Source organism: Euleptes europaea, chromosome 21, assembly GCF_029931775.1.
Source record: "Euleptes europaea isolate rEulEur1 chromosome 21, rEulEur1.hap1, whole genome shotgun sequence".
Classification (NCBI taxonomy): domain Eukaryota; kingdom Metazoa; phylum Chordata; class Lepidosauria; order Squamata; family Sphaerodactylidae; genus Euleptes; species Euleptes europaea.
In genome coordinates this window covers 12,686,110-12,707,762 of record NC_079332.1, presented here as the reverse complement: position 1 = coordinate 12,707,762, position 21,653 = coordinate 12,686,110, and the positions used below count along the sequence as shown (strand labels likewise).

General features: G+C 49.5%; 1 protein-coding gene across 1 annotated transcript in view; it reads left to right on the top strand.

Annotated features, from left to right (window-relative positions):
• Positions 1-21,653, top strand: part of TRRAP (transformation/transcription domain associated protein) — a 109,527-nt gene that overhangs the window by 51,101 nt on the left and 36,773 nt on the right. Inside the window, exons 41-55 of the mRNA XM_056866151.1 lie at positions 235-345; positions 1,549-1,695; positions 4,048-4,261; positions 5,266-5,391; positions 7,979-8,125; positions 9,195-9,397; positions 10,678-10,799; positions 11,920-12,133; positions 13,169-13,348; positions 14,149-14,295; positions 15,400-15,519; positions 16,819-17,106; positions 19,501-19,638; positions 20,415-20,527; positions 21,206-21,341. Of these exons, the coding sequence (XP_056722129.1) occupies positions 235-345; positions 1,549-1,695; positions 4,048-4,261; positions 5,266-5,391; positions 7,979-8,125; positions 9,195-9,397; positions 10,678-10,799; positions 11,920-12,133; positions 13,169-13,348; positions 14,149-14,295; positions 15,400-15,519; positions 16,819-17,106; positions 19,501-19,638; positions 20,415-20,527; positions 21,206-21,341 (2,406 nt within the window). The remainder of the gene's footprint in view (positions 1-234; positions 346-1,548; positions 1,696-4,047; positions 4,262-5,265; positions 5,392-7,978; positions 8,126-9,194; positions 9,398-10,677; positions 10,800-11,919; positions 12,134-13,168; positions 13,349-14,148; positions 14,296-15,399; positions 15,520-16,818; positions 17,107-19,500; positions 19,639-20,414; positions 20,528-21,205; positions 21,342-21,653) is intronic.

Here is a 21,653-nt window from a genome sequence, read left to right as displayed (position 1 = left end):
CACTTTGTTTGGCCCCTTTAGCTATGAAGACGCTTTCCAACCATTTTTTAGCCGTGGCATCCAAAAACCCTTTTAAAGCGATGTTTTTTATAACATTTCCAAACTTTTGATACATCGCTGGGAATACCTAGTGCAGTAACAGCCAATGTCATCATGATTTAAGCTGCTCGTTGCTATTTAAAAACAAACACTGAAACGGGCCCTTGTCCCTTTTGATGTTCAATGTCCTCTCAGGTGTTTGGACGCAGCCAGTCGCTGCCGGGGGCCGACGCGCTCCTCTCAAAGCCCATCGACAAACAACACACAGATACGGTTGTCAACTTCCTCATTAGAATCGCTTGCCAGGTACTGTGTGCCTCTGGGACGAATGTGGTAAGGCTTCGTTAGTATCCAAAAGTCACCCTTGCCGCCCCCGCCGCAAAAGAGATCTGCGATGTTGTAGACTGCCCGGGGTAGATACGTGGGGGGAGGAAAATCTAATGATAAGGACCAAACCCCCTTATCCTTGAGGATTTTTTTGTGAACAGTGTATGAGTATGCTCATGGGTCATAGTTTAGGGGTGTTAGAGGTAGTGGCATGGGGGTGTTAGAGGCGGAGGTATGGTTACGGGTGTTAGAGGTGGGGTGAAGGTTAGGGGTGTTAGAGGTGGGGGCACGGTTACGGGTGTTAGAAGTAGGGCCGTAGTTATGGGCAGTTGCCCTGCAATGCACAAGTCAGCGGGCGAGGTTAAGAAGGTGGCTCAGAAATGGTTAGGCTGGGGAATGCGATGGAAGGAACGTTTACATCAGGGGTGGGGAACCTTTTTCCTGCCAAGGGCCATTCGCTCATTTATAACATCTTTCGGGGGCCATACCAGGTGCCGGCCTGCGCGATCGGGCCCCAGCCACCCCACCTCCCCTGCCCAGACACACACACACGGCGGCACACAGAGCACCAAGCAACCGGGCCCCAGTCTTCATGCACTCCCCCCCTAGAGCTCCGCGGCAGGGTTCCTGCGGCAGGGTTCCCGGAGCTCCCGAGGGCCACAAAAAATGTCCTTGGGGGCCGCATACGGCCCCCGGGCCTGAGGTTCCCCACCCCTGGTTTACATGGAAGGGGTAGTGATTATGAAGATCTGATTTGTGGCCATCTGGGACCCTTGTGATGGGAGTAGAATGGCTAGTGCGTACTGGGAGTGCCGTTAAGAGTGTAAATCCTCGCTGGGGAATGCACAACTTTAAAACTTTGAGCATGGCTGGCAACAAAGCTTCCTCCAGAGATGCTGTGAGATGACTTTTGGGACAGAGCTCTTTTCTTGCTCACTAGCTACTGAAATCACTCCCATCCAAAACTAGCTCTTCTTCTTTCTGGGGACCGCTTCTTGTTTTTTCGATAGCATGCTTTAACCGTACTGCTCTAATTGCTTTCTCTGAGCCCTTTCCGCAGCAGGCAGAACAAACTTTCTCGTTTGCCCAGGGAGGTACGACGGAGTTAAAATACTAACAACTTCCGAAAGACTAAGGCAATAAATATTTTGCGGCTTGGTAATTATTCCGGTTAATTGCTAGGTAAATGACAACTCCAACACGGCTGGCTCTCCCGGAGAACTGCTTTCCCGCCGCTGCGTTAACCTTCTGAAGACGGCTTTACGGCCAGATATGTGGCCAAAGTCAGAACTCAAACTGCAGTGGTTCGATAAGCTTCTGATGACTGTGGTAAGTGACGCCGCGGCCTGAAAGCACGCTTAAACATCAGGAAGGTGCAATATAATTAAATGCTTAATAAACGATCTCGGGTGTCCCGGGAGTTGTCATGTTCTAATCAAAATGGATTGATTCCTTTCAAGAAAATGCAAACAACCTTGGTGTGGGCTGAAGTCCGCAGCAGGCCGCCGAGTGCCAAGAACTTGGAATTTTCACGTTAGCCTCTTTTAATTGGCAATTTAATGCGGTGTCATGACTTGGCAAACTCTCGGCTAACGGGAATTGATTTACAGTCTCAAATAATTACGCTCGTCCTTGTTCCTGACACCAGGATTAGGCTAAAAAAAAAAAAAGTCAGCTGCAGAGAATTGGAAATGAATGCCAGGCATTCTTTTTTTGTGCTGAACGCGGATTGTATTTAATGCAGGCCTTGACATTTCCCGAGCTTGCTGAGGACTGGGCGATGAGACCGTCAGAAGTCCCAGATTCCTTCCTAGCACGGCCAATCGGCCGTGTGGTTGGCCTGTTTCTTTCCCATCATTGTAACAAATATAAAGCTGCATTCTGTTGAGTCAGACCCTTGGTCTGTCAAGGTCTGTGTCATCTACTGGGACCAGCAGCGGTTCTCCAGGGTATCGCCCTCGGATCGCTCTCGAAGTCAACGAGAAAACGATCCTATTAAAATTCCGCGCCTGGGAACAAATGCTACCAGCTTGGGGAAGATCAAGAAGAATTGCTTAGCGAGTGTCTGTGCACGGCACTGTCTTCTTGCTCGCAAATGAAATGATATTACGCCGCGTTGCAAGAATTATCTTTGGCGTTCCATCCCCGCGCTGAATAATTGAATGCAAATCTATTATTCTGGCACTTGAGAGGCCCCCGAGCTGTGCGGCAAAAATAAAACCAAGCAAGCTTTGGGAGCAGAACAAGATGGTACTCTTCTTCTTCACTGAATTATCTTCCCAAATGATCTTGTACACAATTTCAGGAGTTGAGAGGTACAAATGTCAAAAAAAAATTAGAGAACATTCAGGAAGGAGATCTCATGTGCGTAGTTCAGAGCTGTTAGGTTCTTTGGGTTTAGAATCGACGTAGAAAAGGAGCTGTTGTCACATTTTAACTTTTGCAAAGGTGCGCGCCGAAATTTTGTATTTCATTTTGCTCAGTGGACTTGATTCGTAGTCTGGCCTTTCTCACAGAGACCCAAGCTGGATCGCACGGTACAAAACAATACGGTTACATATCATAATAAGGATCGTTTCAGGAGGCGTGGCTGTGTTGGTCTGCAGTAGAAGTAGATCCGAGTCCTGTCACACCTTTAAAGACCAACCAGATTTTCAGGATGGGCACTTTTTGAGAGTCAAAGTTCCCTTCGTCAGATACATAGCACAAGATATTTAATAAACAGTGCACTAAGCTTACTAAAGGGGGGGGGAACAGTGGGGAAAAGCAGCAGCCCAACAATGCAGAGAAGGGATGAACAGAATTAGAACGCAGTGCAGTAGCAGCAGCAGAATACATGCCATCAGTGGATAAAACTTACCACAAACTATGGTGTAGACTGCCATCTTTATTCCCTTCCCAAACCATTGTTATTGTGACTTCATAGCTCTTTTAGCAGCCAGAGAAGCCCAGTCTCCTCAAGAGCTTGGAAGCCAAGCAGGGTCGGTGCTTGGATGGGAGAACCATCAAGGAAGACCAGGGGTCGCTATGCAGAGGAAGGCAATGGCAAACCACCTCTGCTCATTTCTTGCCTTGAAAACCCATGGGAGTGGAACTTCATGGGGTCTCCATGAGTCAGTTGGGACTTGACCTTTTGCGGGGGGGCGGGGACAGATCTCAGAGCATGCATGTGTGGAAGAAGGATGCTTTTCTTTTTTTTAACTCTTTATTTTAAGCTTATTTTATAACCACCACCACCACAACATAAAAATTCAACAGTAGGTTAAACATTGTACAGTCGAGATATTGTTCAATACTCAGTTCCAATATATGTTCCAATATTATACATCAGTACTTTTTACAGAAATCGTACCATTTGTTGTATTCACTTAGCAGAACTTAATAAATGCAAATCATACGATAGTTTCGTGGGCATTGTTTACTTCGTGATGCCCCCTTTCCCACATATTCTAGAAAAGGCAGCCATCAACCCCAGCGGATCAGCGCGCATAGCAATTCAGTGGCGTGAAACAAAGGTGCCGGTATTTTGGAATACGACACGGTTGGCACAGCAGCCAAAAAGCCTCTCGCGGGATCCTGGAATTGCTTTTGCCGTGTTGTGGTTTTTCTAGTGTGCATGCGTGTACAAGCTGGCCGATGTTTTCTAAGACTCTTCTCTCCCACTTCCACGTCTGATTCTAGGAGCAGCCTAACCAGGCCAACTTTGCGAACATTTGTACCGGGTTGGAAGTTCTCAGTTTCCTCCTGACCGTGCTGCAGTCCTCGGCTATCCTGAGCAGCTTCAAACCTCTGCAGCGGGGGATCGCGTCCTGCATGACTTGCGGAAACACCAAAGTTTTGCGAGCTATTCACAGCCTCCTCTCGCGCTTAATGAGTACCTTCCCGACAGAACCAAGTACGTGTGTCTTTGTGTATTGGAGCGTCCCCATATTTTTCTTTACCCCTGCACAAGTTTTGTCCCTAGGGAACAGAAAGTCTCGTAACTCATCGGTTCCGTTCTTTACGGTCTGTTATTTTATTTTATTTTTTTGTAAGTTGCCCTTTCAACCCCAATTAAAAGCTGGAGGGGAAAAAAGCCGAAATAAGTAATCATGAGGAATACATCATTATCCGGTGGCATTAAAAACTTAATAACCTGTGGCAGTTATTACTTTGGCTCAAGGAAGGCACGTCATAAATTTAATGTCTTTTGTAATTACCATTTTTTTCTGCTTTGAAAGTGCGGTTTTTCAGTTGTTGAACATCGTTCTTTAATAAGACAAGAAAGGGAAATTGGGTGTGGAGGCAGACTGTAGGTAGCGTGGAGGGAAACGGGGTGGTTGAGAATAAATTTCAGAATAGAAAAAAGACCCCTTGCAATGGGGTATTCTCCCCCCCCCCAGCATACCGATTTAGTTTGCAGTGATTGTATGCTGCTTTAAAGTTCTCAGAGTTGTGTGCGACCTCTGTAAGAAAGCAACAACAAAGTTATCCTAAAACAGTTGGCAGTGTTTCCTACACGGCTCAGACTCTGCCACTGAAAACCTGGCGAAACAGAAAAGCTTTCACCTGCCTCCAGAACGAGGCAAGTTGTGTAGAAAGATAAGCCTCTACAGGAAGCAGATTTGCTCCGCATTGGGACCACCACCAAAAAGGCCTCCCCGCTGCCAGATGCCACTCTGTAGGGGTACTCCAAATGAGGCCTCATTGATGGATCTTGAGAGATGGGAAGGGGGTCTGTACATTTGCAAAGCGGTAGATACCAGAAAGGTAGATGTGCTTCGTGAGCCGCTACAGAAACACAACTGCAAATGTTGGGGTAATGTTCTTACATTGTGGCGTCCCAGGAAAAGCTGCTGGCTTAAACGAAAGACAGCAGACATTCTTTCTCTCGTAACGATCTTGTTAACTCTGGCGTAGGCACATCAAGTGTGGCCTCCAAGTACGAAGAGCTGGAGTGTCTCTATGCCGCAGTCGGGAAGGTTATTTATGAAGGACTGACAAATTATGAAAAAGCGACCAATGCAAACCCTTCTCAACTGTTTGGTAAGTTTCTCCCATCTCTCGCGGATTTATAGCCCACCTTTCCCGCTGAACTCAAAGTGGATGGCGCAGCAGAAATCGATACCAGCCCATACAAACAGACATCTCTTAGGGCACACTGTGTAGGTCGAGAAAAATCAGTAGGAGGAGACGTCGAATGAACCCTATACTAGGACTGGGATTACTTAAATTAATGAGCAAGCATAGCATATTAGGTGTGATAGAACATGTGGATATAATGAGGAAAAGTGTTATTATATCAGTAGAAAACAATGAAATGATGACGGGGTGCTCTGTGCAGCTGACTGCTGATGGGGGGATAATCCACCGCCTCTTTCCCTTTGTAAACTGCCTTCTCGAACTATTCTGTTATAGTATGGTGCACTAAACCAGGGGTGTCAAACATAAGGCCTGAGGGCCGGATCAGGCCCCTTGAGCGCTCTTATCTGGCCCGCGAGCCAGCCAAGGCAGCCCCCGCCCCCCAATCTGGGCTGTCAAGGCATGGTCCGGCCCGACCAAGTGACATTTATGTCACATCCGGCCCTCGTAACAATTGTTTGACACCCCCGCTCTAAACTCTCCTCTTGGTTCTGGTATCAACTTTTTAAAAAATTAAAATTAAATCACGCGAAAGCATGTTTCTTTCTGGATCTTGTCTAAGAGCTTGAATTGGGTAGCAGGGATGTGTCAGGAAGAGCTTGGCAGGATCGGTCCCAGCAGGGTCAGAGAGCCAGCGTGGTGTGGTGGTTAAGAGCGGTGGCCTCTGGTCTGCAGAATTGGATTCGATCCCCCACTCCTCCACTTGAGCTGCAGAGACTAATCTGCTGAGCTGGATTTGTTTCCCCACTCCTACACACGAAGCCAGCTGGGTGACCTTGGGCTAGTCACAGCTCTCTCAGCCCCTGCTACCTCATAGGGTGTCTATTGTGGGGAGAGGAAGGTGATTGTAAGCTGGTTTGATTCTTCCTTAAGTGGTAGAGAAAGTTGGCATATAAAAACCAACTCCTCCTCTTCTTCTTCTTCCTCTTCTTCTTCTTCTTCTTCCCGCTCCCTAAATTACTTCTGTCAATAAACCAGGCTCGCGACCGCCTTGGCTTCTGGCCGGGCCGGCTGCTTTAAATGGCAAATGTCCTTCACCATCCTCGCCCGTGATCTGTGCCGACAGTTGTAATTTCACTTGGGGAATTGCCTATTTGTCAGGTGTCAGGCTGGGCTGTAGGAACACGCTGAGCGAGAAAGATACTTCTTATCATTTGTCCGGGACGCTCCCAAGGTTAGAGCCAGCCTAGCGCACAGCGTTGCTTTCTGAAAAGAGAGTGGAAGTGCAGGATTTTTTTTCAACCGGACGCACAATATCAAGCTTCCTTTCAGAAGCGGGCAGATGGGAGTAGGAACGACCGTGGGAATAAACGAACAGAGCGAGTTATTGATTTCCTTGGCTTCCAGAAACAGAGTATCTGACTCAGGGGACCCTTACCTTTTTGAGCCTCTAGACACCTTTGGGAACATTAGCGCAGCCACAAAATGGCTGCCCCAGGAGGCGGAGCCAACCACTCAGAGAAAGCCTAAGCGCAGGGGAGAAGGGTAATTTGAAAGAACACAGTGGGAAAGAGGGGCGAGGCAGAATGAAACCAACACTGTTGGTGGCAGCTGCTGCTGAAACATTATCATTTTAACCTGCCCAGCCAATTGGATCTCTGGTGGCCAGTCAGAAGATCAGCTGGGCAAGTGCTCACCTGGCTCATGAACACATGAAGCTGCCTTCTACTGAATCAGACCCTTGGTCCATCAAAGTCAGTACTGTCTATTCAGACTGGCAGCGGCTCTCTGGCGTAGGCCTTTCCCATCACCTACTTGCCTAGTCCCTTTATCCGGAGATGCCGGGGATTGAACCTGGGACCTTCTGCATGCCAAGCAGATGTCCTACCACCGAGCCACGGCCCCTCCCCAAAAGCAAGCTTTTTGCATCGTTCCACTCCCCACTTAATCCTCACAACAATCTTGGGAGGGTAGGCTGAGCTGAGAGATTGGGACGGGCCCAAGGTCACCCGGCAGGCTTCCATGGCCGAGCGAGGGATTTGAACCCGGTTATCCCAGACCCTAGTTGGACGCCCTAACCGCTATACCACACTAGCCCTCTGTTTCTAAAAACAGCCAGTGGGCGCCAGGAAAGGCGTCAGCAGACGCCACGCTGTGGACCCTGGTCTAAATCATTGGGAGGGTGAGCCTGCAAAATTGCTGGGTTATGCTTGAGAGGAAGGCCTTTGACGATGCTCTGGATTAGAGTCCAGTAGCGCCTGAGAGTTGATCAGGATGCTCGGGGATGCAAGCTTTCGAGACTCAAGGCTCCCTTCGTCTTTTGGCCCGTATCCACATCGACGCATAAAACCAGCATTTCTATCGCCAGGTTTATTATTCTCATGTTTTTATCCTGCGCTTGTTCCAAAAAGCTTGGCCGATAACCACGTGGCCCCCTCCCTCCCCCGTTACTCTCAAAACAAACTTGCAAGATCAGTTAGGCCAAGAGAAAGCGCCCCGGCCCAGGGTCACGCACCTCCAGTAATGTGTGTTCTTTGGGGTATGTTTTTAGGCACTTTAATGATTTTGAAGTCCGCGTGCAGCAACAATCCCAGCTATATAGACCGGCTGATTTCAGTCTTCATGCGATCTCTGCAGAAGATGGTGCGGGAGCATTTAAACCAGCAGTCACAAGCAGGGACAGCGGAAGTAAACACAGGTAAATATGTGTCGCCGCCGGTCCGGGGTCGAGTTGCACAGGGAAGTCACCATGTTCCTTAACATAAGGGCTCCGACTTGCTTGAATATACCGCGTCTCTCGTAGCCTGTTGTTTAAAATGGAGAACTCTTGCTCCCCAGTCAAACATTCCTGGCAAAGATGTTGGCGCAAAGAGTCTTGTAATGCTGAACTTAGGAGCGGGGAAATCGGTGATCTTCTAATCCAGGGGTCTCCAATGTGGTGTCTACCACGTGTGTAGTGTGGTTAAGAGCCAGCGTGGTGTGGTGGTTTGGAGCAGTGGACTCTAAGCTGGAGAACCGGGTTCGAGTCCCCGCTCCTTCACACGAAGCCAGCTGGGTGACCTTGGGCTAGTCACAGCTCTCTTAGAGCTCTCTCAGTCCCACCTACCTCCCAGGGTGTCTGTTGTGGGGAGGGGAAGGGAAGGTGATTGTAAGCTGGTTTGAGTCTCCCTTAAGTGGAACAGAAAGTCGGCATATAAAAACCAACTCTTCTTCCTCTTCCTCTTCTTCTTCCTCTTCCTCCTCTTCCTCTTCCTCTTCTTTCTCCTCCTCCTCCTCTTTTTCTTCTTTTTCTTCTTTTTCCTCTTCCTCTTCCTCCTCTTCCTCTTCCTCTTCTTTTTCTTCCTTTTCCTCTTCTTCTCCTTCCTCTTCCTCTTTTTCTTCCTCTTCCTTTTCTTCCTCTTCTTCTTTTCAAGATGATAAATAACACAAAATGTTGTTTGGCCTTTGTTTCTTGGCTAAGCCACCACATGAGATTTGTCTTTTGACATTCAGAAAGCCTGAAAGAAGTAGGCATCGATTATGCCGTGGAGGCAATATTCTCACATTGGTTTGTTCTGCCGCGCGCACCACATCTATGCTCGGCGGCTTTTTACTGAAAAGTTTTTTTCCTAAAGCTGTATGCACAGTAGGGGCTTTGCGGATTCACTTGAAAGAAGCCGCCCTCGGTCGCTCAGGAAGAATCGACGGGGCCGCCTTGCCCAGAGCATTTAGCCGCCTGCGCGCTTATCCGGCCCCGCGCAGAACCCTGCTCTGATTTCCCCCCACAGCCGGCACGAGCGAACTGGTCATGCTGAGCCTGGACCTCGTGAAAACCCGCCTGGCCGTGATGAGCATGGAGATGAGGAAGAACTTCATCCAGGCCATCCTGACGTCTCTCATCGAGAAATCGAATGACGCCAAGATCCTTCGGGCGGTGGTGAGGATTGTGGAAGAGTGGGTGAAGAACAACTCCCCCTCGGCTGCCAGCCAGGTAACTGAAAGGATTTGGGGGGGTGGACGAGAGAGACTTCCTGGTGCGTCTTTGAGGGGGGCCTCCCAAAATCAGGAGGGTATCTCCAAAATCAGGAGGGCTTCTCTTACAGTTAGAGCGGTTCCCTTAAGTGGAAGAGAAAGTCGGCATATAAAAACCAATTCTTCTTTCTCTTCCTCCTCTTCCTCTTCCTTCTCTTCCTCTTTTTCTTCCTTTTCCTCTTCCTTCTCTTCTTCCTCTTCCTTTTCCTCTTCCTCCTCTTCCTCTTCTTCTCCTTCCTCTTCTTCCTCTTCTTCCTCTTCCTCTTTTTCTTCCTCTTCCTCCTCAGTGGAACAGGCTTCCTCGGGAGGTGGCGAGCTCTCCTTCCCTGGAGGTTTTTAAGAAGAGGTTAGGTGGCCGTCTGTCAGCAACGCTGATTCTGTGACCTTAGGCAGATCATGAGAGGGAATCTTTAGGACATGTCGTTTTTGACTGTTAAATCTACAAACATATTCGGGGATGCTTTGATTGTTCCAGTAATGAAGGGCTCTCCAGGGGAGAATAGAGCGTTTTACCTGTATAGTTATGTTATCAAATAAGGATCAGGAGATGCCTTTTAAGGTGGCAAAATCTGGCTAGTTTTAAAGATCAGGAAATCTTGGTCTATGCAGGTTCAAGAAGGATCATAAGCAGATACTATTATATATCTCCTTTTAATACTTATTTTCAGCCAGCGTGGTGTACTGGTTAAGAGGGGTGGTTAGGAGTGGTGGACTGGAGAATCGGGTTTGATTCCCCACTCCTTCACATGAAGCCAGCTGGGTGACCTTGGGCTAGTCACAGCTCTCTTAGAGCTCTCTCAGCCCCACCTACCTCACAGGGTGTCTGTTGTGGGGAGGGGAAGGGGAGGTGATTGTAAGCCAGTTTGAGTCTCGCTTAAGTGGTAGAGAAAGTTGGCATATAAAAACCAGCTCCTCCCCCTCAACCCTCCTCTTCCTCTTCTTCTTCTTCTTCTTCTGTTTTGGTATTATTTTATCTTATATTTTAGAGATGACGAATGATCATCAATCATATGCAGCTTGATTTGAAGACACGATATTTATCTTTACAGCCGATATAACACTTTTAATTTTGTGTATATAATAGCATCCTGGTCTAGGACCACAATAAACACTTACTTGCTTACACATGCATGTGTATATGAATTAAATTTTTTCCTGTGAGGATTTGAATGCGAGCTGCCGGAGACCCGACGGGAAAGCTAATCGGCATTCTCCCTTTCCTCCCCTTTTCCTTTTCAGACCCCTACCCTCCGAGAGAAGTCCATCTTGTTAGTAAAAATGATGACCTACATTGAAAAACGTTTTCCAGAGGACCTTGAATTAAACGCCCAGTTCTTAGACCTTGTTAACTACGTCTATAGGTAATTATGGCAATTAATCACCCTTTTCCCCCCTCCCAGCTTACCGGTTCATAATTTTGTGCCACTCGCGACCTTAATAATACGCCATCCATCTTTTTTGAGCTAATTTAGATTTTGGGACGGTGGGTCGAAAGAACAGTCCATCCCCCTCCCCTCCCCAAGGTTTCTTTGAACGTATCCGCTTGTCGACGCTGCCAGATATGACATATTTTCGGCTACAGGGGGAAAGGATCACACGCTGTGATGCCTACGTTTTCCCTGACATTTTAGACGTGCTAGTACCTGACAAAACTACGCTGTGTGTGTCATAAATAGCAATTGCTTATAGTCGTTCAGAATTTCAATTCTATTTCGCAACAGTTAGCTAAACTGAGTTCTTGCCATTAGCGTGCGTCTCTCTCTCCCCCCCCCCCACCAATGAATTGGTTTGAAATGCTTAATTGCTGTTTTGACAAAAAACGTCACCGGTCAAATTATCAGCTCAGCTGAATTTCACGCATAGAGCTGCACAGAGCGTGTCGTTGCTTGAGCGCTTTCGTGCCTGTTAAGGTTGGGAAATGCCAGTTGTAGCCACGAAGGGTTATAGGATCAAAGAATCATAGAGTTGGAAGGGGCCATAGAGGCCATCTAGTCCAACCCCCTGCTCAATGCAGGATAAGCCTAAAGCATCCCTGACAAGTTTTCATCTAGCCGCTGCTTGGAGACTGTCAAGAGGGGGAGCTCACCACCTCCCTAGGGAGCTGATTTCACAGCTGAACAATTCTTACTGTAAAAAACATTTTCCTAATATCCAACCGGTACTTTTCCACCTGTAATTTAAACCCATTATTGTGAGTCCTGTCCTCACAGCTCCCTGCCCTCCTCTAAGTGACAGCCCCTCAAATTCTTGAAGAAATCAATCATGTCCCCTCTCAGCCTCCTCTTCCCCCAGACGAAACATTCCCAAGTCCCTCAGCCTTTCCTCGCAGGGCTCTCAACCCGACACTGAGCGACCTCATCTATCCGAGCTGAGCCCCCTGATACCAATGCGATTGCTTTTCCCGTCTCTTGTTAAGGAAAGGGGCATCTCTTGGCCCCCTTCGTACGGGCGCGTAATCTTTTGCATTCCTCCCCTTGGCAGGGACGAAAGCCTCTCTGGGAGCGAGCTGACCGCCAAGCTGGAGCCAGCGTTCCTCTCGGGGCTGCGCTGCGCCCAGCCGCTCATCCGGGCCAAGTTCTTTGAGGTCTTCGACAACTCCATGAAGCGCCGGGTCTACGAGCGCCTGCTGTACGTCACCTGCTCCCAAAACTGGGAGGCCATGGGGAACCACTTCTGGATCAAGCAGTGCATCGAGGTAAGGGGGCGCCCGGTGGGCAGCGCCGGGGCTTTTCTCTTGTCTTTTTTAGGAAACCGGGGCTGGTTGGCGCTGAGCGTGTCATCCAAGCCCTGACCTGGATGGACAGAATGGGGGTTGGTCAGTACGTTTACGCACACCTTGTATGTAAGGTCAGCCCAATCCCGAAAGAAAGATGCCGACCGCGTTCCACGCTTGTGTGCCTTTACAGTTTTTAAATGGGGAGCCAGCGTGGTGTGGTGGTTAAGAGTGGTGGTTTGGAGCGGTGTTCTCTTTATCTGGAGAACCGGGTTCGAATCCCCGCTCCTCCGCGTGATCTGGTGAACCAGGTTGGTTTCCGCATTCCTACACATGAAGCCAGCTGGGTGACCTTGGGCTAGTCACACTCTCTCAGCCCCACCTACCTCACAGGGTGTCTGTTGTGAGGAGGGGAAGGGAAGGTGATTGAAAGCCGGTTTGATTCTCCCTTAAGTGGTAGAGAAAGTCGGCATATAAAAACCAACTCTTCTTCTTCTTCTTAAAGTTATACATAACATTAACAAACAAAAACCACTTAACTCACAATATACAGACAAAATCTAACATAAAATCTAACATAGGATCAAGTGTGCCCCAGTGTAGTCCAAGTCTACTATCTATTAAAGAGTTACTCTAAATGTCAACCTTAACAACCTGTTTTTGTAAATATGCTTATTAGTATTTATTAAAAACTGAAAATCTTCCACAAGGTCACTTGCATTACAGTACTTAACGAAAGAAAACTGCATGACTATTTCTTGCTTATATTATTGTACTGCTATGATATTTGTTTGCATATTCTGTTCTGATATGACTGATCAGTGCTTTTTTCATCTATATATAGATTAATTATAATGATTATGATAACATGCTATACTGTTAAATTGCCACTAAATGTATAGATTATTTGCTATAATTGAAAATTGCAGTTTTGTCAAAGTATAGTCAAAGAAGTTTTCCGTTTTCTGCTTGTGGGCCTTTACAATTGAAAACATATTTTAATAACTATCTGTTCAGCTCTTACTGGCTGTGTGCGAAAGGAACACCGCCATCGGAACGAGCTGCCAAGGGGCCATGCTCCCGTCCATCACCAACGTCATCAACCTGGCCGACAGCCACGACCGGGCGGCCTTCGCGATGGTGACCCACGTCAAGCAGGAGCCCCGCGAGAGGGAAAACAGCGAATCCAAAGAAGAGGTAACTTCCGAGAGCCAGCGTGGTTTAAGAGCGGTGGCTTGGAGCAGCGGACTCTGATTTGGAGAACTGGGTTTGATTCCCCACTCCTCCACATGAGCGGCAGACGTTAAGCTGGTGAACTGGGTTGGTTTCCCCGCTCCTCCACATGAAGCCAGCTGGGTGACCTTGGGCTAGTCACTCTCTCTTAGTCCCACCTATCTCACAAGGTGTCTGTTGTGGGGAGGGGAAGGGAAGGTGATTATAAGCTGGTTTGATTTTTCCTTAAGTGGTAGAGAAAGTCGGCATATAGAAACCAACTATCATAGAATCACAGAGTTGGAAGGGACCACCAGATCAACCCCCTGCACAATGGAGGAAATTCACAACTACCTCCCCGCCCACACCCCCAGTGACCCCTACTCCATGCCCAGAAGATGGCCAAGATGCCCTCCCTCCCATGATCTGCCTAAGGTCATCGAATCAGCATTGCTGACAGATGGCCATCTAGCCTCTTCTTCAAAACCTCCAGGGAAGGAGTGCTTACCACCTCCCGAGGAAGCCTGTTCCACTGAGGAACTACTCTACCTGTTAGAAAATTCTTCCTCTTCTTCTGATTTTCTCTGTTTGCAACAATCCTTTCTTTCTCCCCCCTTGCATTTTAAATTACACTTAAGCTACCTTCTCTGTGGAGTCTCAGGCCGTCGGTCTCTCTATCTGCTCTGCACAGCAGCTCTCCGAGGCCACGAGTCCGGCGACAACTCTTTTGCCCCGGCAACTCGGGCGTAACAAGCTGCCTTTGTAACCGCCAGCCTCTTTCTTAGGACGTGGAGATAGATATCGAGCTGGCTCCCAGCGACCAAACCAGCACGCCCAAAACCAGGGAGCTCTCCGAGAAGGACATCGGCAACCAGCTGCACATGCTGACGAACCGGCACGACAAGTTCCTCGACTCTCTCCGAGAAGTGAAGGTGAGCCAGGTTTTCCTCCCCGCTGGGTCCCCGTGGTCATTCGGGGCCTTTTAGGGAAGCGTCTGTGGGCAAATGGCCTGAGGCTCGGCAGAGTTGAGGCGCTCTCTGCGCCCTGCAGCTCTGAGCTGGATGGCCCGGGCTAGCTCAGTCTCATCAGATCTCAAAAACTAAGCAGGACCGGCCCTTGTTTGTACATGGATGGGAGACCACCAAGGAAGTCCAGGGTTGCTTTGCAGAGGCAGGCAATGGCCAAACCACCTCTGTTCGTCTCTTGCCCTGACCTGGATGGCATGTGCTTTGGGATCTGTCCATGGTGCTGACCCATGATGTAATTTCAGAGGCCCACTGTCTGTGGCCTCCTGACCTGGATGGCCCAGGCTAGCCTGATCTTGTCACATCTCGGAAGCCAAGGAAGGTGGGCCCTGGTTAGTAATTGGATGGGAGGCCACCAGGGAAGCCCAGGGTTGCTACTCAGAGGCAGGCAATGGCAAACCACCCTGGTTCGTCTCTGCCCTTACCTGGATGGCATGTGCTTTGGGATCTGTCCATGATGTAATTTCGGCGGCCCGCCGTCTGTGGCCTCCTGACATGGATGCCCCAGGCTAGTCCAATCTCGTCAGTTCTCGGAAACTAAACGGGGTCAGCCCTCGTCAGCACTTGGATGGGAGACCTCAAAGAAGCACCAGGGTCCTGACACAGAGGCAGGCAATGGCAAACCACCTCCCAACGTCTCTTGCCTTGAAAACCCTACAGGGTCGCTGTAAGTCAGCTGTGGCTTGAAAGATTAATTAATTCACAGCAAAGAAGATTAATTAATTCACAGAGCTCTTAGCTAGGAACAGCAAGTGTCCGGCTCTGCGGAGCCTCAGCTTTGGGCCATTGACGGGAAGAGGGCCGGATTCCTTCAGCTGCCCTCAAGATTAGGCAGATTCTCTCAGCTGTCTTCCGCTTCATCCAGCGGCCGGTCCAGCCGAGAGTTCTCGCTTTCCGAGGCGCGCGTTTGCCGCTGTTTTTGTGTGCGCCCCGCGGCTCAGTTATGGGGAGGTGGGGAGCGGCTTCCTCATTTAATGCACCCATTTCTCCCCCCCCCTTTTACGTTTCCAGACCGGAGCGCTGCTCAGTGCCTTCGTCCAGCTGTGCCACATTTCCACGCCTTTAGCCGAAAAGACCTGGATCCAGCTTTTCTCCCGGCTGTGGAAAATCCTCTCCGATCGGCAGCAGCACGTAAGACTTTCAAGCCTTGATTTTATATCTTTTTAAAAAAGCGTTTCGTTTACTCCACGATGCCCCCCTTTCGCACATATTCGAGAAAAGGCAGCCATCCGTTTAAAAAGTTTGTAAAGTAAGATAAGTCATGTGCTACTTTGAGTTTTGAAGGTATCTTATCTACAATTAAAAGGTTCCACACCTTCTCATATCACTCCCCAGTAGAAGGCATCTTTGCATTTTTCCTGAATGAGCAATTAGAAATTTTGATGCCAATAGCAGTATTGAAATCAGTTCCCTTTTTATGGGTAGAGATTTGTTGTACATCAAGTTTTTCTAGTATTATAAGTCAAGTTTATTGTATAAGGCCATAGGCAGTTACAGTCTAAAACAATGTAGCAACAGGTTAAAAATATACAAAAATTTTAAAAATTAAAATACGGCCATCCGGCTCTAGCTTTATCACATTTCATTATTTGCTTCGCCCTGATTTTCTTGGCCGCCAGGCCATACAGTGCCATTTTTTGGGAAACATAAGGGTCCATTCTAGTATTATAAAATAAATTTAAAATAAACAAAGTGTTTTGTTTCTTTAACGGAGGAACAAGAGCCAGCGTGGTATAGTGGTTAAGAGCAGTGGTTTGGAGTAGTGGACTCTGACCTGGAGAACTGGGTTTGATTCCCCACTCCTCCACATGAGCGGCGGATGCTAATCTGGAGAACCGGGTTGGTTTCCCCACACCTACACACGAAGCCAGCTGGGTGACCTTGGGCTAGTCACAACTCTCTTCCAGCTCTCTCAGCCTCACCTACCTCCCAGGGTGTTTGTTGTGGGGAGGGGAAGGGAAGGGGATTGTCCCTGTCGCAGAGTGGTAAGCTGCAGTACTGCAGTCCAAGCTCTGCTCACGACCTGAGTTCGATCCCAACGAAAGTTGTTTTCAGGTAGCCGGCTCAAGGTCGACTCAGCCTTCCATCTTTCCGAGGGCGGTAAAATGAGTACCCGGCTTGCTGGGGGTAAAGGGAAGATGACTGGGGAAGGCACTGGCAAAGCACCCCGTAAACATAGTCTGCCTTGGAAAAGTCGGGATGTGACGTCACGCCATGGGTCAGGAATGACCCGGTGCTTGCACAGGGGACCTTTACTTTGAAGTAGTAGAGAAAGTCAGCATATAAAAACCAACTCTTCTTGTTCTTCTAAAACAGATTAATACAGCTGGGAAAATGGGGAGAGTCCCTGACTTAACTGGGAACAGGCAGACCCTTGCGATTTCATTTTTGCTTCCTGAATCCGCCTCTCCCTCCCCTCTCGCCCCACAGGCCCTCGCCGGCGAGATCAGCCCGTTCCTGTGCAGCGGCAGCCACCAGGCCCAGCGGGACTGCCAGCCAAGCGCCCTCAACTGCTTCGTGGAGGCCATGTCGCAGTGTGTCCCGCCCATCCCCATCCGGCCCTGCGTCCTGAAGTACCTGGGCAAGACCCACAACCTCTGGTTCCGCTCCACCCTCATGCTGGAGCACCAGGCCTTCGAGAAGGGCCTCAGCCTGCAGATCAAGTCTAAGCAAACTGCCGAGTTCTACGAGCAGGAGAGCATCACGCCACCCCAGCAGGTGAGGGACCCAGCCGCTCCTGACGACTCACCACTCGACAGCCGCGTCCCCGGCTAACCTCCGTCGTTCGCTTAAGTAACAAGAGCCCTAAGCTTCGTTCTCTTTGGCTGATGGTAGGAAGGGCCGTGGCTCAGTGGCAGAGCATCTGCTTGGCGTGCAGAAGGTCCCAGATTCAATCCCTGGTATCTCCAGTTAAAGGGACTAGGTGATGGGAAAGACCTCTGCCTGAGACCCTGGAGAGCCGCTGCCTGTCTGAGTAGACAAGAATGACTTTGATGGACCGACGGTTTGATTCAGTGTAAGGCAGCTTCAGGTGTTCGTGTAAATCTGACAATAGGTAGACAAGATTGCCCATTTTCTGTAATACTCTAGTGTTTTATGCTGTGTTAGGAAAAGAAGAAGAGTTGGTTTTTATATGCCGACTTTCTCTACCACTTAAGGGAGAATCAAACTGGCTTATAATCACCTTCCCTTCCCCTCCCCACAACAGACACCCTGGGAGGTAGGTGGGGCTGAGAGAGCTCTAAGAGAACTGTGACTTGCCCTGTGACTTGCCCACAGTTCATGCTGGCTTCATGTATAGGAGTGGGGAATCAAAGCCTCCGCTGCTCATGTGGAGGAGTGGGGAATCGACTCCGGTTCTCCAGATCTGAGTCCACCGCTCCAAACCACCGCTCTTAACCACTACTTCAAAGTGGTGGTTTGGAGCAGTGGAGTCTGATCTGGAGAACCGGGTTTGATTCCCCCACTCCTCCACATGAGCGGCGGAGACTGATCTGCGGACCAACATTGGTTTCCCCACTACTCCACACAAAGCCAGCTGGGTGACCTTGGGCTAGTCACAGTTCTCTCCAAACTGTCTCAGCCCCACCGACCGCACAAGGTGTCTGTTGTGGGGAGGGGAAGGGAAGGTGATTGTAAGCCAGTTTGATTCTCCCTTAAGTGGTAGAGAAAGTCGGCATATAAAAACCAACTCTTCTTCAGAGGGAATGATGGGGAATCAATAGAAGTCAACGCTTCATCTTCCCTTCCCCAAAATTACCACAGACACATCCCAAACTAGATGAAATCAGTGACAACAAAAGATCAGATTATTTGTATACACGAGCAAGAAACCGCCAGTTCAGGTTCTGAGACCCTCAACAACTTGAAGTCTATGCATACAAATGGTCCTGCCCCAGCTGCCGTGAGCCTCAAGAGGGGGGAAAGACCGGTAACTTCCTGATAATGTTAAAAAATGACAAACTGTTACAAGTCCTGCTGTTAAAACCCAAAAAACCCTCCAAGGTTCGTTTAGGCTCCGATTCACACTGGCCGCGGCGTTATTCATAATTCATCCGCGCTGTAGCGGAGAGACAAGGACATGAATCAGCGGCGGGCTATCATTCTCCCCCCGGCTGGGTTGGTGGCAAGGCCAAGACGTGGCCTTGGAAACAGGGAGCCGGGTGCGGCCCCCTCAGGGGGCAGCCTCTCAGCTCCGGCGCAAACCGTGGTTCGGGACAGTCAGGATTTCCTCTGACCTAGAAACCGAAATAGTGGCTCGAGAGCCCCGAGAAAACGTTGATTAGTATGGCTTCGGTGGTTGCCGAGGAACTGTTTAATCGTCATTGGAGGAAAGGGAGAGAATTTGAACATAAGGCCATGCTGGATCAGACCAAGGCGCATCAAGTCCAGCAGTCTGTTCACACAGTGGCCGATCAGGTGCCTCTAGGAAGCCCACAAACAAAACGGCTGCAGCAGCATTGTCCTGCCTGTGTTCCACGGCACCTAATATAATAGGCCTGCTCCTATGATCCTGGAGAGAATAGGTATGTGTCATGATTAGTATTAGGATAGTCCTCTCCTCCATGAACATGTCCACTCCCCTCTTCAAGCCTTCCAAGTTGGCAGCCATCACCACATCCTGGGGCAGGGAGTTCCATAATGTAGCTCTGCGTTGTGAAGAAAGACTTCCTTTTATCTGTTTTGAATCTGTCACCCTCCAGCTTCAGCAGATGACCCCTCATTCTAGTATTACGAGAGAGGGAGAAAAGCTCCCTGTCCACTCTCTCCATGCCATGCATAATTTTATAGACCTCCTGTCTCCTCTGAACTGCTGTATTTCCAAGCCAAACAGCCCTAATCGTTTTAACTGCTCCTCATAGGGCAGTTGCTCTAGCCCCCCTGATCGTTTTGGTTGCCTGACCGAGAGAAGAGACTGTGGGGCGGTGTGTGTTCTCGATGGCCGGATTCCCCTTTTTGCTAACTGAGGTTCCCACAACGAGGGGGAAGGGGATGCCGCGACAACACGGCTTCTTGGGTTCTCTGTGACTTAACGCCTTGGATTAGCGACGAGGTCCCCGTCTCGGCCTTTTTTTTCCTTTTCATTTTGTTTCGTTTACTCCCTCCCCGCAGGAAATCCTTGATTCTCTGGCTGAGCTGTACTCATTGCTGCAAGAGGAGGATATGTGGGCGGGGCTGTGGCAGAAGCGGTGCAGGTTTCCCGAGACTGCCACCGCGATCGCGTACGAGCAGCACGGTTTCTTCGAGCAGGTACGGGCGGGTTTTATGCGCAGCCGAGTCACCTCCGACTCGTGGCGACCCTATGAATCGACGTCCTCCAAAACGTACTGTCCTTAGAAGTTTCGCTATGGTCTTGAGGGTCGTGACTTCCTTTGTACTGTCAGTTAGGTTTGCATCAGTGTTTGGCTCCGGGGGGGGGGGGGCTTAAGCACCCATCTAGCATGTCGCACAGGGGTGTCAAAATCAATTGTTACGAGGGCCGGATATGACATAAATGTCACTTGGTCGGGCCGGGCCAGCCCAGATCGAAAGTAGGGGGGGTTGGCTGGCTCAGCTGGCTGTCGGGCAAGGTAAGAGCTCTCAAGGGATCAGATCTGGCCCTCGGGCCTTACGTTTGACACCCAGGTGTAGCAGCTACCAGTGAAATGTAAAGCATCGGGATTGCAGATTAAACGGCATTTAAGTTTTGAGCATATTTTCCAAACCCTTCCAAACTGGTAACCGCGCACGCTTTTCGAAGAACCCAACCCTGCCCCTGGGGTTATGCCTATACAGTGCCCATCGGCTTGTCGTCAGTTGTCTTAAGGATTGAAGAGCAACTTGCGGCCTCTGCTTCCTGAACAGATAATTTGTGCCCTTTATGGCTGTCGGAGTCTGAAACCCTGATTCCCAATTCCCAGGCCTGACTTTCCAGCTTGGACGGTGTGTGTGTCCCTTTGAGCGTAGCGTTTCCCGTCAGATCGGGGCGGTTGCAATTTTTGGGTTTGACGAGGGGGGGAAATAACCCAATGTCTGATTTCTTCAAGGCACAAGAAACCTACGAAAAGGCAATGGATAAAGCCAAGAAAGAACACGAGAGGAGCAACGCCTCCCCGGCCGTTTTCCCCGAGTATCAGCTCTGGGAAGACCACTGGATTCGGTGAGTAATTTAAATTGGTCCGCCGGCGGTACTGGAGGATATGTTTTGGCGGTTTATAGAGCAAAAAATGAGCGCTCGTATCTTTAACGCTAGGCTTAACCTGCAACTCAGGAAATAATCAAGGACTGGGAGATTTAGGTGCATTTTGATTGGTGTGGGAAATCTTGCAATGATCCTGTTTTAGATTTTAGAGTAGTGAAATAGATTCTGGTCATGATGCAGCCCTGTTCTCTCCAGGATCAGGGGAGCAGACCTATTACATTAGATACTGTGGAACACAGGCAGGATAAATGCTGTTGCAGTCGTCTTGTTTGTGGGCTTCCTAGAGGTCCCTGGTTGGCCACTGTGTGAACAGACTGCTGGACTGGATGGGCCTTGGTCTGATTCAGCATGGCCTTCCTTATGTTCTTATGAGGATAGTACTATCCATGGCTACTAGCCAAAATGGATACAAGTCATGATGCAGACCTATTCTCTCCAGATCTGGGAAGCATGCCTATTATATGAGGCGGTGTGAAACACAGGCAGGATAAATGCTGCTGTAGTCGTCTTGTTTGGGGGCTTCCTAGAGGCACCTGGTTGGCCACTGTGTGAACAGACTGCTGGACACGATGGGCCTTGGTCTGATCCAGCGTGGCTGTTCTTATGTTTTCTCCCCACCCCCCTCCTGTTTGCAAGGTGCTCCAAAGAGCTGAACCAGTGGGAAGCGCTGACAGAGTACGGGCAGTCCAAGGGCCACATCAATCCCTACCTGGTTCTGGAATGCGCGTGGCGGGTCTCAAACTGGACTGCCGTGAAGGAGGCCCTGGTGCAGGTGGGTTGTCTGCCGGGCTGGATCCTGTCCCCTCGCAAGATCGCACAGAATGCGACTCGGCGTCAAAGCAGAACCGCACACCTGATGTTTTTCATTGCTGTCAGAGAGGGGGGATCGCTCAGAAATCACGTTTCCATGGTAAAAGCTAAGAGAGCCAGCGTGGTGTGGTGGTTGAGAGTGGTGGACTCTGATCTGGAGAGCCAGGTTTGATTCCCCGCTCCTACCACGAAGCCAGTTGGGTGACCTTGGGCAAGTCACAGCTCTCTCAGCCCCACTTACCTCACTGGGTGTCTGTTGTGGGGAAGAGAAAGG